The following is a 16,206-nucleotide window of genomic DNA, read 5'->3' on the forward strand; positions in this document are numbered from 1 at the left end:
AGTTTGACGTTATTTTGTAGACGCCCACTGGGAATATCTTTACAGTTTTTTTTGAAGAGTGCAGTCATTTTCAGGTGATGGTTTAAAGCCTAGCTACAAAGCACTTTTTTTGTTGACAGTGTCGGAAACTTGTTTTGTCCGTTGACTCATATTTCTCACTTATGTCAGCAGGATAGCTGGTAATGAACAGTTTCCTGGTTGTTTCCCAGATTGCACAGGGCTATTTACAATAAGGCCATTGAACCTCATTTATTATGTGAAAGGTGATTTCCCTCTAGAGTATTTTTAGATGGTTTTACAGCATTGTTTATTCTTCTCCCCTCCGCTGGACCATACTGTGACTGTGGCTGGGGCTGGGTATTTCCAGCTTGAGCCATAGTTGTTTGGAAGTCGGTCACAGCTGTTCGTCGTGGTCTTTCATCTTGCCTGGCACACATTGATTCCTGCATTAAGTTTTATGCGCCCTCCAAACGCAAAGCCTGGCAATGCTAAACATTCCATTGATTCTGACATTTGCTCTCTAGCAGTCATTGTAGCTCCTGTCATCACAACGACATTTTTCATGATTTGCGTGCTCTGTGATGCATGAGGAAAGGCCATGTCGCTGCATGATAAACACATCATGGCTGGTGTGACATGCGACACGCATTCAACACAGCCATGTATTTAAGTTCAGCTTGTTACATTCTGCACCTTTAGCAACCGCAGCGCTGACAGCTGTATTTCTGATAGCCTTGGTAGCTAATGGCACCAGGGCCTAGTGGTTAAAGAGAACATCTCGTAACTGAGTGGTTAGTTTGAACCCCACTACAGCCAGCGGGTGTCTGTCAACAACTGTGTGACTTCTCAAAGTGTCTATAAGCAAGACAATGAACTCCTTCCTGGCCATTCATAAATGTGTAAAACAAAAGTAAATGAAGCCACAGTTCCATTCATATGCTCTTGTTAGAATATTTAGCTGTAGTGCCTCGTAGTTGTGAACACGCTGCATTTTTAAGAGCCATATGGCAGGTTTGTGTAAGATCATCTGGGTGACAGGGTGGTGATGTCGGGCAGCAGGCACCACACTCTCAGCTGAAAGGATCCTAAGTTCAGACTGCCACCTTATGTGCCCTCCCAGAGCCTGCAACTCTCTGGACAAATGGCACAGGTACTCCCTACCTGGAAAAGGTCAATCTGACAGTAGTCCACCTCCTGTCTGAGCCTGTAGAGAATAGTGTGGTATAGGGTCTACAAGCTTTTTTCCTTGTTTGTCAGAGTTTAAGTTAGGAGACTCACTTAAATTGGATTCAGATTAGATGTTCAGTGTCCTCGGGTGCGGAAAATCTTTTCTCTTACAATAATACAACACTAACAGCAAGACCTTTGTTCATCATCCAAACTGTTCAAACATTGCATGGTATTTTATTAAATGAATGCCACCATTTACAAAGTTTCTACTGAAACATGCACATGGTATCTATAACCTGATGGCAGGTGGTTGAATAAGGGATGCAAGGGATGGTCTACACATGGGATGTGGCTTTCTGTGCATTCTTTTAAAGAGGACAGATTGGTAATAGACTGGTGAGCTTGGCTGTGATGTTTGTGACTCGTTAGAGTAACACATATTGCCATAAGGGAGTTGTAGTAGTAGTTCAACAATGGTCTGGTAGAGCAATAGTGAAAGTTCACTGAAAGTCCCAGTGCCTTTAGCTGGGCCTCTTTTTTGAGATGCTGACAAACTGTAAGGCTGGTGCACTGTGAGAAGTGTGTAGGCCACATGGCGAAGTCATTAAACACTTTATTGGATTTTTAATCAAGCATGACATTTACACTTTTCTGTGAGTCAGGTGACGCATCATAACAGAGCAGATAGTTTTCTCAAGATGTGCATGTTGAAATGAGACTGGTGTCTTTGGGATAGTACTTATTGTCTTTTTTGTCTCTTTCTCTCTGTTGGCTTCAGTTTTTCCAGAGGACCCAGATGCAGACTGCGAGGCCCACTATCCCTACCAACACGCCCTCCTTACGGCCTGGCTCTCAGACTCCCACAGCGGCTGTCTACCCCGCTAATCAGCCAATTATGATGACCATGGCCCCCATGCCTTTCCCCTCCCCACAGGCTGCACAGTACTACATCCCACAGGTGAGACAGCCACACTGAAAGAAGCAGATAACTTGTTAAATATTAACCTTGAAGTGGTTCCGCTATAATTGAATTAATTGCCAATTTAATTTTAGTTACAGTTCCACATTCATCCATGTTTCAGTCCCAGTGATGGTTGTGTGATTGTGTATCGTTAGATTTCTTTGTATAATTTCACATAATAAACACAGAAGCTCTAAACATTACATTTTCATGTTTTAGAGGGAAACTAAGCAAAATAGTATTATTTTAATTTCACATTTGCACAACAGCTGTGGTAATTTTCTTTTTGTAGTGGCGCACCACTGCTGGAGGAACACCGAGAAACACTGTGCTCTGGTTACAGCTGGTGCTGGTTAGATTGAACTGATTAACTAGAAATACAATACATAAGAGAACACTGGCCCAGTGGGCCGATCCACAAAATTTATTGTAAAGGGTTGATATGTATCCCATAGTCATTTGCATTATATACTGTGCATTCTATAAAATACAATGCATTCTGTGTCATAAAGACCTTCTCTACATGGGAGCAGCTTGGCATGAGCATGGTATGCAGAATTTTCTATCAAAGTGTAAAATACTTACTTATTATAAGTTGCTTTGGAGAAAAGCGTCTGCTAAATGACATAATGTAATGTAATGTTAAACATGTAACACAATAAGCAAAAAAAATCTTAAGTGCAAAAAATCTCATCAGTAAATTTAAATGCAATTATAAAATGGAATATGTGGAGGAAGTGTGTTGTCGTCATTAACCCTGTACTTATACTTCTCTCCCTCTCCTCCATGCCTGCAGTATCGCCACAGCACGCCCTATGTGGGACCTCCTCAGCAGTATTCTGTGCAGCCCCCAGGGTCCGGCACCTTCTATCCTGGTCCAGGACCAGGGGAGTACCCCAACCCATATCGTGAGTCATTAATCCAACACACACACACACACATCAAGTACAAGTTCCCACATCCATAGTTCATTGGAATATAAATTTACCATATAGCAGCACGAATACACACTATCAACTTTGATAATGCTTTATTTTTGTTTTTGCTTCTACTAAAATGTGTGTTTTTTCTGCTCTTGTGTTTCTTTCCTTTTCTCGCAAACTCATTCAGATTCCCTCAGGTACCACCCACCTGTCTCACCCTCTGTCCCTGCTCCCGTTCCCACAGCTGGCCCCCCCTACTACCCAGGGCAGACTGTGTACCCCCCCTCACCCCCCATCATAGTGCCTACACCACAGCAACCTCCACCAGCCAAGCGCGAGAAGAAAACAGTGAGTCTCTTAGTAGTTTCTTTGTCATTTATTCTAGAGTGCACACATCTTACATAAGATACCATAATGCTTTTCCAAATTATTTTTGAATGCAATTGGCAATCTGCTCCAGTTATAGAGCACTTTATTTTTTTTTTCTCTCTAAATTTTGGATTCATTGCCCTTATACAGGCTTATAAAATTATAGTCAAGTCAGTCAGTAATATGATCTGTCTTTGCGCAGTGAGTTACTAATGAATCTTGCCTAGTCTAAGCTATATTTGATGTTTTGGATAAATTACTGGAATATTTTACATGTTTCATTTGAACATCATCATTTTCATTGAGTGTAGCTGTTTATTGCTGAATAATTTGCCTTCAATAAACAAATTTAAGTGATTGCCAAGCCTTAAACTAGCTCTTAAATTCTCCTGCATGAGCGTTTAACTCTGGCTAGAATGCATCTGCAGGTACTCGTACGGTTCCTGCACAAGGTTTAAAACTCTGGAAAAGCATGGAAAATAAATATTATAGTTTTCCGGTCTTGAAAAGTTTTGAATTCACTCTAAGATGTCTGTAAAAGTATGGAGAAAATATAGTTTTTCAGTCCTGATGCGCATATGACCACTCATTTTGCGTATTTGCCGACTTTCTGTCATTTCACATACAGTATATGTGAAATTGTGATGTTTGTAGTTGGGAAGAATGGTCTTCATCAAGAGCTAATGGCTGAATTGACAGTAATATTAACAGCCACTATCAGCATACAGTTTCAAATCCTCAAATTCAGTCAAGAAATTAAGATCTGGAAAAAGTATGGAATTTGAAAAAATGTAGAAACCCTATGAGTGTAATCTGCAGGTTAGCATTGTCCCGCTCAGCATTCACAAGTCACAAATTCAAAATGATATTCTGTTGGCTTACAGGAGAGTCTGTTTAAACGTGTCTCTGTTGAAATATTTGTGATATTGCAAATGTCAAGTACCTGTTTCCTTTCCATTAACACAAGACGCGTAAGGGCACCGTCTTCTGCCAGACGAGAGAGCTTTTATTTATTCCTGATTCAGACCCAGCCCTTACTTGTTATTCTGTGCAAGCCAGCAGTATGAATGTGTGGCAATCTAGAACCCTGCTAGAGTGTACACACACACACACACACACACACACACACACACACACACCCACACTCACACACACTCACACACACACACACTAGTGTTAAATATGGCTGAGGCAGGGTCGCTCCAAGACTTTGGCGCTTTAGTGAGGTCTGTTTTCGTGCCATTGTCCTCCCAGATCCGTATCCGTGACCCGAACCAGGGCGGCAGGGACATCACCGAGGAGATCATGTCAGGGGGATCGGGGAGCAGGAATCCAACGCCCCCTGTCGGACGCCCCTCCTCTACCCCCACCCCTCCACAGGTATGGCTCTGCAGGCTCGATGTCAAGATGTTTATTTTCCCATAAAGGCATACACACACATGCACTTTGAATGCTTTATTTGAATCCACTAATTACATTACTTGTAATAGCCTGGCTGCCCGCAACACACACACTCTCAGTCACTACTCGCTCACTCAGTTACAGTGGAGGTAGTGTAGCGTTAAGAGCAGCTGATTAGACTGGATCTTTAGCTGCCGAGAGGGGAGGGGAGGGGAGGGGAGGAGGGAAAGCTCCTGTTGCTTGGTAGTGGTGCAGAGCTCTCTGCTCTAATCCCCTCCGCTCTCCTCCATGTGTGTGACAGCCAGAGAGCCAGAGAGGACAGGACAGTTGACACTCCAGCCTCCACCTTCCCCCGACACGCAGATTTATATATATGAAGGGTTTAATTCCAAAACTCTATATATTCCATTTATGGAAAAATTATGCCAGCTGAATTTTGTCAGTCAATACACATGATTCTGCCCTCAAAAACATAGCTGTTTTGTAAGCAAGCAACGAATTACATTTACTCTTGTTACTGTACTGTACTTTTTTGAGTATTTTTTTAAAGTCAGTAATTGAGTATGTTTTGCCTATATTTGCAGTTTGACTAGAGTTTAATTACAGTACTTTGATACATTTTAAATCCATTACAGAGTAAAAACATTTTAGGTTCTCCATAACCATCAAAAACTGGCCAATCATAATTTGCATCTTCATCACAAACATGTGGAGGTAACGTTGATTATAATATTAAATGCTCAGATTTATCCCTTAGTTACCAAAAAAACTCATTATTGTCTAGTTAGTTTTCTAGCCTTTCTAGCGAGTTGGATAGCTAATAGCAAAAGAAACATTGTAGTAACAATATTGAATAATGGAGGTGGGCATGTCTTTTATCACAGATTGAGTAATGACATGAATTTCAGAATCTTATTTTTAGTACGCTCAAAGACTCCTAAAAATGTGCAGTATCAGCAGTGCATTTATAGAGCGTAAACATTAATCCAAGTTGATAAAGCTGTTGTGGAGGAGAGATTCATGCTTCAACTGAGCACGGTCTCCATAGCACAGCACATAACTGGTCCAATTACCGTACAGTATTTCACACGGCCTCTTTATCTTTGTTATTCTGTCTTCAACCTGCATTTTACGAGGGATGCTACGCACTCGCAATTAACCTTGTCCAAACCTCTTTTTGGTGATTGAGAGACAAACTTAGCGGGGCAAGAGGACTCTGTCATCTCGTCCATTTTGGATTGCATGGGATAGATCATTTGGAGCAATGGCTGTCCTTTTTCTCTGTACATTTTAAATGAACTACTTTTTACTTAAATAGATTTTTACACCAGTAATTTTGCTTCCGCATAAATGTTATTTCAGTAGGGTTTGAGTGGGGTGTTTTGGTACTCGTTCCACCCCTGTTTTCTAGCAAGGGTGCTAAAATGACTCATAACTTTAATGCAGCACATGATAAATTTCATTCCAGTAATCATTTTGTAAGAGTAGGCATCCATTTTTTTCAAATGGTGGATATCTCATTTTGGAACAAAACTCTTCATCTTTGTGAAGACTTTCAGTCCTGAATGCTACATACCAATTATTACCTGTTGATGATTACATCCTCTAAAAACCACTTTTGTAAGTAATGATAGATTACGATGGCTTGTAATTTGAATAATACAATTCAATAGTAAGTTTTACTTGAGTGCTAGCAGTTTAATTTTGTCAGAGTAGGTGTCTAATTAGATCAGATATCTTATTTTGGAACGAAACTCTTCATATGCAGTACACACATGCATCCAGCTTTAGTCTGTACCTGGTCCAACAGGGATTTGCCTTGGGAAAGCTCAGTTTGACAAGTGTGGTTGAATATTCAGGTACATCGGGCTGACCAGGGTTCCCTAATCAGTGATGTGACACGACCAGATTGGTAACATCTATATAGAGAAGCTGGTGATTTTGCTTGTCGAGTCATGTTAGATCTGGAATAATTCTGAGGAATGGAGGAAGAAATGACATCACAGTATGACATTATAGGAAACATTTTAAGAGCCTGACTTGTTAAAACCACTTCACTCTTAATTGTCTTTTAGCAGACATGATGAACTCTCTGTTCCCTTGTGAACAGCTGTTTTTATCTTACACCTGCTCTCTTGCATCACTGTTTCTATCCTCTCACTAGCTTGTACAGTAGATTGCATATGTATTGTCTACTGTATGCTCCCAGTCCTTCTACAGAATCCTTTCGTTAGATTTCCTTACCTATCCATTCAGCAAAGCCGATGAAGTCTTAAAAACAAAATAATAGATTTGAATTTGGTCTCTGTGCTAGTGCTTTGCCTGGAAGTAAAGGTACTAAGGCAGTAGTTTTAAATCCTGGTCCTCTGGCCTCACAGTACTGCTGGTTTTCTGTCCTACCAGGTGGTTAACTGCATTCACCTGGCATCCCAGGTTAAAGTAGTTCCTGATTAGATGGATAGAATGAAAACCAGTGCTCGGGGTTCCAGGGACCGGGGTTGAAAACCACCTTGCTAAGGCTATTGTCACACACATTTAACAGATAAAATGAAGCAAGCCAAAATAAGATGGCATTCCTGGATTCTGAAAAGGGACGTTGTTGTGACTTCTTCCTCCCTGTGTCCTCCTTGGATGTTAACAGTGTCTTTCCTCTCTTTCTCTGTCTTTTTGTGCCCCTTTTGTTTTCTTTTCTTTACTTATCTGTCCCCTTTTCTCTGTCCTTCACTTTGCATTCTTCTGATCCTTTCCCTTCCTCTTTTTTGCCTCTCTTTTTTTCTGCTCCTCCTGCCATTCTACCTGCATCGATCTTCATTCTTCGTCTTGTTTCTCCTGTCCCGTCCTCCTTGGCTCCTCCTCCTAATCTAACCATACCCCACTGGTCTCCTTTTTTCTGCTTTATCCTGCGTTTGGGCTTATTTGTTTGTGTGTGCGCGTGCCTGCGTCTCTGTGCCTGTCTGTCTGTTTTTCTGTGTTGCTAGTTTTTATGGCCGCACCCTCATTATCCTCACATTTTCTACCTCAAATCGCAGCAGCAGCCGGGCAGCAGCCAGACTCCAGAGCAGCAGCAGCCACAGCAGCAGCAGTCCCAGCCCCAGCCACCTCAGCCGCAGCAGGCCCATCCTGGAGCCTACACCCTGGAGCCCCCCCAGCCACAGCCACAGCCCCCGCCGGCCCCGGCAGCTGGGGCTTCAGACACCAAGCCAGGGCCAGGTCTGCCCCCAACACCCCCCCCCCCCCCCCCCCCCACCTCCTCTAAAAAACCTCCACTCCAGTTAACAGATAGGGCTCTCACTCTTTCTTTTAACATCTTAACTGAGCAAATTTTAATGATTTTTAAAAAAAACGTATATCGGACCCTCCAGGAATTTGTGATTCTTCCCTGACAGCTGAAACTTTTTCTTTTTTTTTTAAGTGAGCTGAGCAGCAGTCTGCAAATATTGTTAGGGTTTGACCAGTCAACACCTATTTTTTTTTTTACCTATTTTATCCTTTAGAATAATAAAAAAAAAATGTAAATGATGGCAATTTAAACGCAGATTAAACAAACGTAATACAAAAGAAATTTTAACACAATGCAACAAGTAGATCATATTCTCTCTCTCCTTGGCTTTGCCATTTCTATCAACAATCTTACTTTTCCCTCAACTAAACATAGAAACACCACGAATTGCAAAAAGCCTCTTTCAAATGATGTGTTTTTGGTGGCTATAATGACAGAAAAATCTTGGAAGGACCGTCAAATCTGCCCACAGAACAGAAGTTTGATTATGGAGAGTTATGGAAAATTTCTCTGTTCCCATCATTGGCATTACACTGGAATCGCTTGCACAATTTAATCCAGGCGCCGTGCTTATTAAACATTCATTCATCATGAAATCATTTCATTCATCATGAAATCATTTCAAAGAATATTCTAGAAAATAAAAATTGTATGTATATATATTATATCATTAATACCTTGGGTAATGATATAGATTAGCTTTGGCATATGACATTATTACAGAAATATGGGGAAAATTACTGATTTTGACATTGTTATAAATCACATTTGGCTTAAATTTGGCAATTTGTACACCCTGGTCTGATTCAAGATGATATTCTAATGAGATTCAAATAATGTTTTTGTCTATATGATACTATGTGATCAAAATAACCCAGCATGTAACAAGTCAGAGGTATCAGTTTTGTTTTCACCAGAACGTGCTGCACGACTGAGTGTGATAAATAAGAGAGCGCAGCGGAAACAAATGCTTTCACTTTCATTTCACTTATAAATCAAGGTGCAGTGTCAGCATAGCAGCCTGCCTTTCCTGTAATTAGCCATTATATTTCATCAGCATTCCTTGCAGAAGTTTTTAAAGCAGTTAGACTTTTCCAGACTTGTTAATGTGTAAGGCTCAGACTGCAGTTTTAATCAGGGTGGGAAATAACCACCAGTCACCAAGCAATTGTCATGAAATTTCATCTGGCTGGTTTGTCAAACAACACTTTGACAGGTAACCAGACATCATTTCAAGGTCTTCGAGGTTCTATTTAAGAAATCTATTTAAGAAATCCCCACCTGTGAGTGTGGGGATTTACCAGCCACTGTGTCCTATAGACCAAAAATAGCTTCCTCCTGTGGTTTTCATGTGTTGAACCACTGTTGTATGGCAACGGGTTCTGCATCTCAGCAGTAGTCAGATAGCCAGTGAGGTTCAAATAAATTTAAGCAAAAAAATGGCATAGCCCTGTTAGGAAATGGAACTCGTGAAGTCCAAGATTTTGTGTTCTTAAGGGGGGGGGGGGGGGGTTTGATAGATAACCTACATTTTAAAATAATGTGTAAAATACCATTGTTGAAGAATCTTCTTTTTCAGTGCTTTGCTGCAGATTGAATTCTAAAGCCATATATGGGTCTGTATGCTTCCTCTTTCTAGATGATACGCCAAAATTGGAGCCGGCTGTCCAGAAGTCTTCCTCACCTGGGCTTGTACAGCCTGAACCCCCAGTGGAGAGACTGGAGGCCAGCACCCCTGTAACTGAGCCCTCTCCCCCTGTCGAACCAGAGCTTCCCTCACCCGCCCCAGCGGCGGCCCCTGCCACTGTCCCGCTTCCTGTGGCCAACACCAGTGAACGTCCCTCAGCTGGGGAACCCGCCGCTTCAGCTGCTCCTCCCTCTTCCTCTTCAGCCGGGGAGCCCAAGCCGCCCCTGGCGCCGCCTCAGACTCCGACCCCCAACACAGACAAGCCTCTTTCAGAAGCCCCACGCACTCTGGCTGCTTCTCCGGCCCCAGCTCCCAAGGCCTTGAACGGCCTCGCGGACACCGGGACCGAGCTGGATGCCCCGGCTCCGGAGCCTTCTCCTCTGGCTCCGGCTGTGCTCCAGCCCCCGGCTTCTGCTCCTGCTTACAGAGAGGCCTCCTCTGAGACTTTGCCCTCTGACGTGAGGCCAGAGGTGCCTGTTGCTGCTGCCCTCACCCCTATGGCACCTGTGGCTGTGGTGCCAGTCACCCTGACCTCAAGCCCCGCCCCAGCTATGCCAGCACCTCCCCCTGGCCTTCCGCCTCTAGTGCAGGCCACAGCAGAGGCCGGCGAGCCGAGCAAGCCCTTAGACACTAAAGACCTCCCCCTCAAAGCAGGGACCGAGGCGCCTGTCGGCGTAGCTGACAGCAAAACAGAGCCCCAGCAACAAGCACTCACCAGGAAGAGTCCCACTACAGGTATCTGTTGCTTGCCATTGCATGTGAAAGCAACACCATACATACTGCTTTAAAAGTTCAACAACTGTTAAACTTCTTATTATAGCCCAGGTGATTTATTTGCTTCAACAACTAAAATATTTTGTTATCAGCAACAGAGGAGTAATAATTCTTTGGGCTGGGTGGTTATTGGAGAAAGGCCAGCCTACAATAAGATGCAGGCTTCCATATGAGACCAGGACTTTGTGACACGTTTTATGGTATTATGTATACATAACTAAATCAAGTGACCCTGTCATGAACTAGGCTGTTTCATGAATACGGCACGCACTGCAAATAAGCTCTTGAGTAAAGACTATACTGACGCACTTAATTTTCCATGAAGGCACAGTCAGAATTCATTGCTGATCTTAGCACAGCGCTTTTCTATTTTTATACATGTGATTTTTTTTCTTCCATTTATCTCTCTATTTCTGTTCTGTCAAATAGCATTTGCAAATATTTCTTACCGTTTGTTTGTAACCTGGTCAGAATAGCAGATGCGCAGGGTTTATCACATCAAGACAATTTAGACGGTCTCAGGTAAGTTGTAAGTCAAAAAGTATGCTAAATTATAGTGCTGAAACTATTAGTCTATTGACAAAAAATTAATTGATTATAATTTTGATAATAGATTAATCATTTGTCATTTATCAAGTAAAAATACCAAATATTTGCTGGTTACAGCTTCAGAAGGTTTGCTTGCTTTTCTCAGTTTCATATCACTATAAAATGAATACTTGCGGGGGGGTTTGGCTGCTTGTAAGTAAGCAATTTTAGGACATTGCTTTCTCTGGTAACTTGTAATTTGTCATTATGTTGGACATTTTATAGACTAAATGATCAAAAAAATAATAGGTTAATCGATAATGAATATAATGGTTAGTTGCAGCCTTGCTAAATTGACTTTCAAATGGTTTCCTGTGATTTTCTGAACTTTCTGGAACTCATTGTATTGTCCTTTGTAGCACACCCTACCCATCTGGTACAAATAGGCTAAAACATTAGCTAAGACTTATTTGCCAATACTGTGTGACCCAGATTTTTTGTGTAGACTAACAGTTGGAGCTTGTGGTTATATTGGAGAGAGGGTCTTTTTCTCGCTGTCAGTGTTTTTTAAACACAAATGTCACTTTTGAATCCATTGTGGTCGTGTTACATGCTGAGCGGCTATGTCTGACTCCATGCTCTCGCATTTGTATTTCCCTGCAGTAAGTCAGACTGCTTCTGCCACACCAAAGACCTGGAGGAAACCAAATGAAGGGAGCCCTGTTGGAGACGTGCTTCAGAAGGAGAGTGAGGTAAGAAGGAGGTGCCGCAGGGTGAGGAGGGGGAAAGGAAAAGGAGATTAAAGCCAATGGAGAGGTGTTAACTGAAAAATCACTATACTTACATTTTCAGGACCAAAATACAGAATTATATTACTTACAAAGTATAGATGATTTCATTCTCACATATTAAAATGTTTGTGTTCTGTTGGCAGAAGTCTTAAAATAACAAAGATAAAATTCCATACTTAGATTTACTTGGATGCAGGCAATCATTTTGTAAGAATTTGTCACATATTTCAAATGGTGGGTAAATCATTTTGGAGTAAGACTTTTCAAATGAGAGTCTCCAAAGAGAGGGAGGGAGATGCAGAGAGGAAAGGCACTATGTGGGCAATAGTTCAAATGGAAAATGTTTCCACGTGTGGCGGTGGAAAGCAGACATGAATGACTTTGGGGTGTTGTTATCGTCCGAGAACGACGGCAAGGAGTTATCCATCATTTTCATTGCTCACCCGGCCCACTGTGTGTGAAAGCAGCTCTGTCCCTCTCTCATCCCCTCTTCCCTCTGGTTGTGCTTCTCTTTTTCCACTCCCTTTCCTGCCTTTTTTTATCTCATCCTTACTCCTACAGCTTCTTCCCTACCTCTACCTGACCCATTCTGCCTCCTCATCATGCATTTCGTCATCTCTCACTTGCCCCTCTCTCCCCTTTCTTGACTCATATTTTTCACTCATCCCTCAGTTTCCTTTCCTCCATCTTCCATTCATCTCACCCTCTGTGCGGCTGACCTCTCCACAGCTCTGCAGCTGATAAATATAGATGATGTTGCCTGACCTTGGATGTTGTGGATTTTTTTCCGATGTTACTGTTTGAAATGTAGTTTTTTAAATGTGATGCACGGCCCAATCATTGACCAGTACGATGCGATTAAGTGTTATTTTTATTGCACTTGGAATCCCCCACCTCCACAAGGAGATCAGAGAGAGCTGCAGCATCCGTGGAGCTGCTAGCAGTTTAATGTCTTGCTCAAGGACACTTCAGCAGGGCAGATGCTTACCGACACTGGGTAAATAAGTCATGAATCTGAAACTGAATCTCGCCTCCCCACAGGACGAGCCCAGGCCAGTAGAGCAGGCTGTCGGAGACCAGGCCTTGCAGTCGGCTCCACTGAGCAGCAGCCCTGCTCCCCTGCCGTCAGCCTTCGCCCCGGCCCCCGCTCCAGCTCCCGTCTCTGGCCCAGAGGTCGAAGAGAAGCCTGCTGCCCCGGAGGAGAACGGTGAAGCCGAGCTGGAGCCCATGAGGAACGGGGCGGGCCACACCTCCGAGACAGAGAGCAGCGACAGCGGAGCCACCCCCGGAGACAAGGAGAACTCCACGGGGGCAGCCCAGGACATGGAAGGTTAGGAGGACTAGATTTTCTGTACTGCCATGTTTAAAGCTGCACTAGGCAAAATTTTTATGTAAGAAAAAAAATGCACCCGTCTTATCCTGAATCACAAAGTGGGGGTGCAATAGAGAGGAGCGTCCCATCTCCACTAATTGTGATACAGTAGATTCAACCTATTTGCCCAAATTAAATTCTGCTGTCAGGTATGGACACTTCTCCACCCACAGGAAATGACGAATCGAAATCTGAGAGCAAAATACAAACCGTCTCCTAAACAGCAGTGAGCGAGCGCTCTGTCCAGAGAAAGCTGGACTCACTAATGTCAGATCTTTTGCCTCTAAAGTCTGTTTGGTTTCCTTTGGTATAAAGCGATCACAGACCGGCCGGTAAATATGAGCGTGCTGTGTGCGGTTTACTGACGTCACGCTACATGATTTCTGGGTATTGACGTTCAAATTTTTCAAACAGTTACCTCGCTGCCTTTGGAGCCGCCAGTGTGCGAACTTGCCTGGTGTAGCTTTAACTTTTAATTTCTCTTCAGTTCAGAGCCCAATACAATTAACTGGGAAAATAGAATGGTAAAATAGCCTGGTTGTCTGCTGTCTAAATTGGTTTCATTACGAGTTAATGTTTGTTTTTGTAACTGATTTAAATCCAACCCATTCACTCTATTCCTTGGCCTGTTTCCCTTGTTCTCTCTTTCCTTCTTTCTCAAACACCGCTTGGTGGATCCAGACCTTGCCGAGCCCAATGGGAAGCGGCAGTATGACAGGGACTTCCTGCTGGGCTTCCAGTTCATGCCTGCCTGCATACAGAAGCCTGAGGGGCTCCCACCTATCAGTGATGTTGTGCTGGACAAGGTGAGTGTCTGGCACTGTTGCACAGAGCCCTGCTGTTTGAACATACTCTGGCCCCACAGGGTTATACTCTGACCTTTAATCTTTGGCTGAGACTGGTAAAGTATTCTACACTGTCCGCCAGCTAAGCAGGTAACTAACCGTCATTGGGAAGTCCTCCTCAAAAAATCCTGTTGGCTTTTAAAATGAGGGAAGTAGCTGGTGATTTTTGGGATCTGTCAGTCACTGTGGCCAATGGATAAAAATGTTCCTGCCATGACCTCCATAATGTTTCAGTCAATATTAGGCTCTATAAATAGAAATACATATGTAAGATGTGAGAAATTTATGTTTTGTTTTGAACAGGGCCTTTTTATGAAACAGGGGACTTCATTATTTGCTCAGAGCAAATATAGGCTCTATTTTTGACATTGCCCTACTTTGCTCTGCTAGATTGGCGTACTGGAGCAAATATACTGTAGAGAGTTTTGTTCATTCCTCCGATCCACACATAACGTATGGGTGGAGTATATATGGCCTGCAGAAATGCTGTTTTGATTAAAATCGCATTGCTATTATGTCATACTTGGCAGTGTTAATAGTACATGCTCCACCTCCCACCTCCCCAAAAAGGAGAACCAGACTGGCGAATGGTTGATGTACAATCCCAGGGTCTCATTTTCTCTGTGGGAGAAAGAGAACTCTCACTGGAAGAGAGCAGAGAGGAAGTCAAGGACAGCTGAAAGACAAAGAGCTGGATTTGTTCTTCTCTCCTCCCCCACAACCCTCTCTCTCTCTCTCTCTCTCTCTCTCTCTCTCTCTCTCTCTCCCTCCTGCGTTCCTTCCTTCCTTCCTTCCCTTCCACATCTGGTTCTGACTTCTCTCCCTGCCCGGCTCACTAAATCAGCGAAGCATGATTTATCACCAGTACAGTCAAAATACATGAAACAACAAAGGGGTAATGTGCCACGGTCATTTGCAATCGGTCACCGTTACAGGACCACTGGGTTAGAAATGCACACACAGACAGACACACACACATACACACACACACACACACACACACACACAGACACACACATAGTATGTCAGTGTGAGATTAGGCCTACTCCTTCTGCCCTCCTGCCAGTGTTATTGGGGAATCACTGCTCCCCCTGCTGTTCAGCTCATTGTCTGTGTTTGTATATGCTTAATGAGTGTGCATGTGATGATGTATTGTGTATCTAATGCGTTGGGCAGATCAACCAAAACAAGTTGCCATCTCGAGTGGTGGATTCCAGGGTGATATCCAGAGGACCTGATTTCACACCCGCCTTCGCAGACTTTGGCAGGCAGATGACCGGGGGACGAGGCGCTGCAGTGAGTCACGCACACACACACACACACACACACACACACACACAGAGAAGCGCGCACACTCACACACTCATGCTACCATAATAACTAATACACTTATTCCCCCTCACCTTTCTTTTTACACTCAATATATTTCCTCTTGTGTAATAGATAACTTGCAGCTCTTGGTGTGTAGGGGGAGGATGAATCGTTTGCTCATTTGTTGCCCTTGTTTGTCGTGGGAAATAAAAAAATGTCATCAGAACTAAAACACAGCATCCAAACTTTCCCTAACAATTAATCAAATTGCGTTGGCGGTCAGGGATCAGAAGCAGTTTGAGGTAGTTTGCTTCAGCTGGTCTCCCTCAGTGGGAGTCCACACCTGTTCGATGGCTGATTCAGCATGCAAAATCTCCAATGGTTGTCGTCAGCTTTGGGTCTTTAGTGTGACAGTCATACTAACTCTAGTGCAATAGTTTCAGCCTATTGTTATAGTAATTGTATGCTGGTGATGGACAAATTGAGTCTTGCGGTTACATATGAGGGTTTTTTTTCTAGTGCAATAGGCTATTGTTGAAGTAATTTGTACTGGATTGTCGTAAGTAAATATTTTCTAATTGTCTGGTCTATTGTGATGGATTCTGATATTTGAGGCAACGTAGCCTAGATTGTATTTTTCTGAAACGTTGGTGCAATAAATAAAAATCACAGCAAGTAGAGGGCAGTGTGTGGTTTATTCACTTCTATCATTTTATTTCCAAACAGTCAGAACATCATTGATTGTGTGTTCCAATGAACAACATATATCTGATTAATTGACACTGTATGACCAC

The 16,206-nt window shown here is 43.0% G+C and overlaps 2 protein-coding genes across 5 annotated transcripts in view; one reads left to right on the forward strand and one right to left on the reverse strand.

Moving 5' to 3' along the window:
* eif4g3a (eukaryotic translation initiation factor 4 gamma, 3a) overlaps positions 1-16,206 on the forward strand; it is a 58,971-nt gene that overhangs the window by 21,139 nt on the left and 21,626 nt on the right. The window contains exons 5-14 of the mRNA XM_078283757.1: positions 1,949-2,128; positions 2,928-3,039; positions 3,242-3,402; positions 4,678-4,803; positions 7,854-8,034; positions 9,744-10,526; positions 11,757-11,845; positions 12,926-13,214; positions 13,938-14,062; positions 15,278-15,397. Of these exons, the coding sequence (XP_078139883.1) occupies positions 1,949-2,128; positions 2,928-3,039; positions 3,242-3,402; positions 4,678-4,803; positions 7,854-8,034; positions 9,744-10,526; positions 11,757-11,845; positions 12,926-13,214; positions 13,938-14,062; positions 15,278-15,397 (2,166 nt within the window). The remainder of the gene's footprint in view (positions 1-1,948; positions 2,129-2,927; positions 3,040-3,241; positions 3,403-4,677; positions 4,804-7,853; positions 8,035-9,743; positions 10,527-11,756; positions 11,846-12,925; positions 13,215-13,937; positions 14,063-15,277; positions 15,398-16,206) is intronic.
* The window catches only part of pfkfb2b (6-phosphofructo-2-kinase/fructose-2,6-biphosphatase 2b), an 85,848-nt gene continuing 78,419 nt past the window's right edge, over positions 8,778-16,206 (reverse strand). For all 4 annotated transcript variants that reach the window (XM_078283756.1, XM_078283755.1, XM_078283754.1 and 1 more), the window contains one exon: positions 8,778-8,803. The gene's annotated coding sequence lies outside the window, so the exon portion shown is untranslated. The remainder of the gene's footprint in view (positions 8,804-16,206) is intronic.

The sequence above is a fragment of the Centroberyx gerrardi genome, chromosome 5 (assembly GCF_048128805.1).
Source record: "Centroberyx gerrardi isolate f3 chromosome 5, fCenGer3.hap1.cur.20231027, whole genome shotgun sequence".
Lineage (NCBI taxonomy): Eukaryota > Metazoa > Chordata > Actinopteri > Beryciformes > Berycidae > Centroberyx > Centroberyx gerrardi.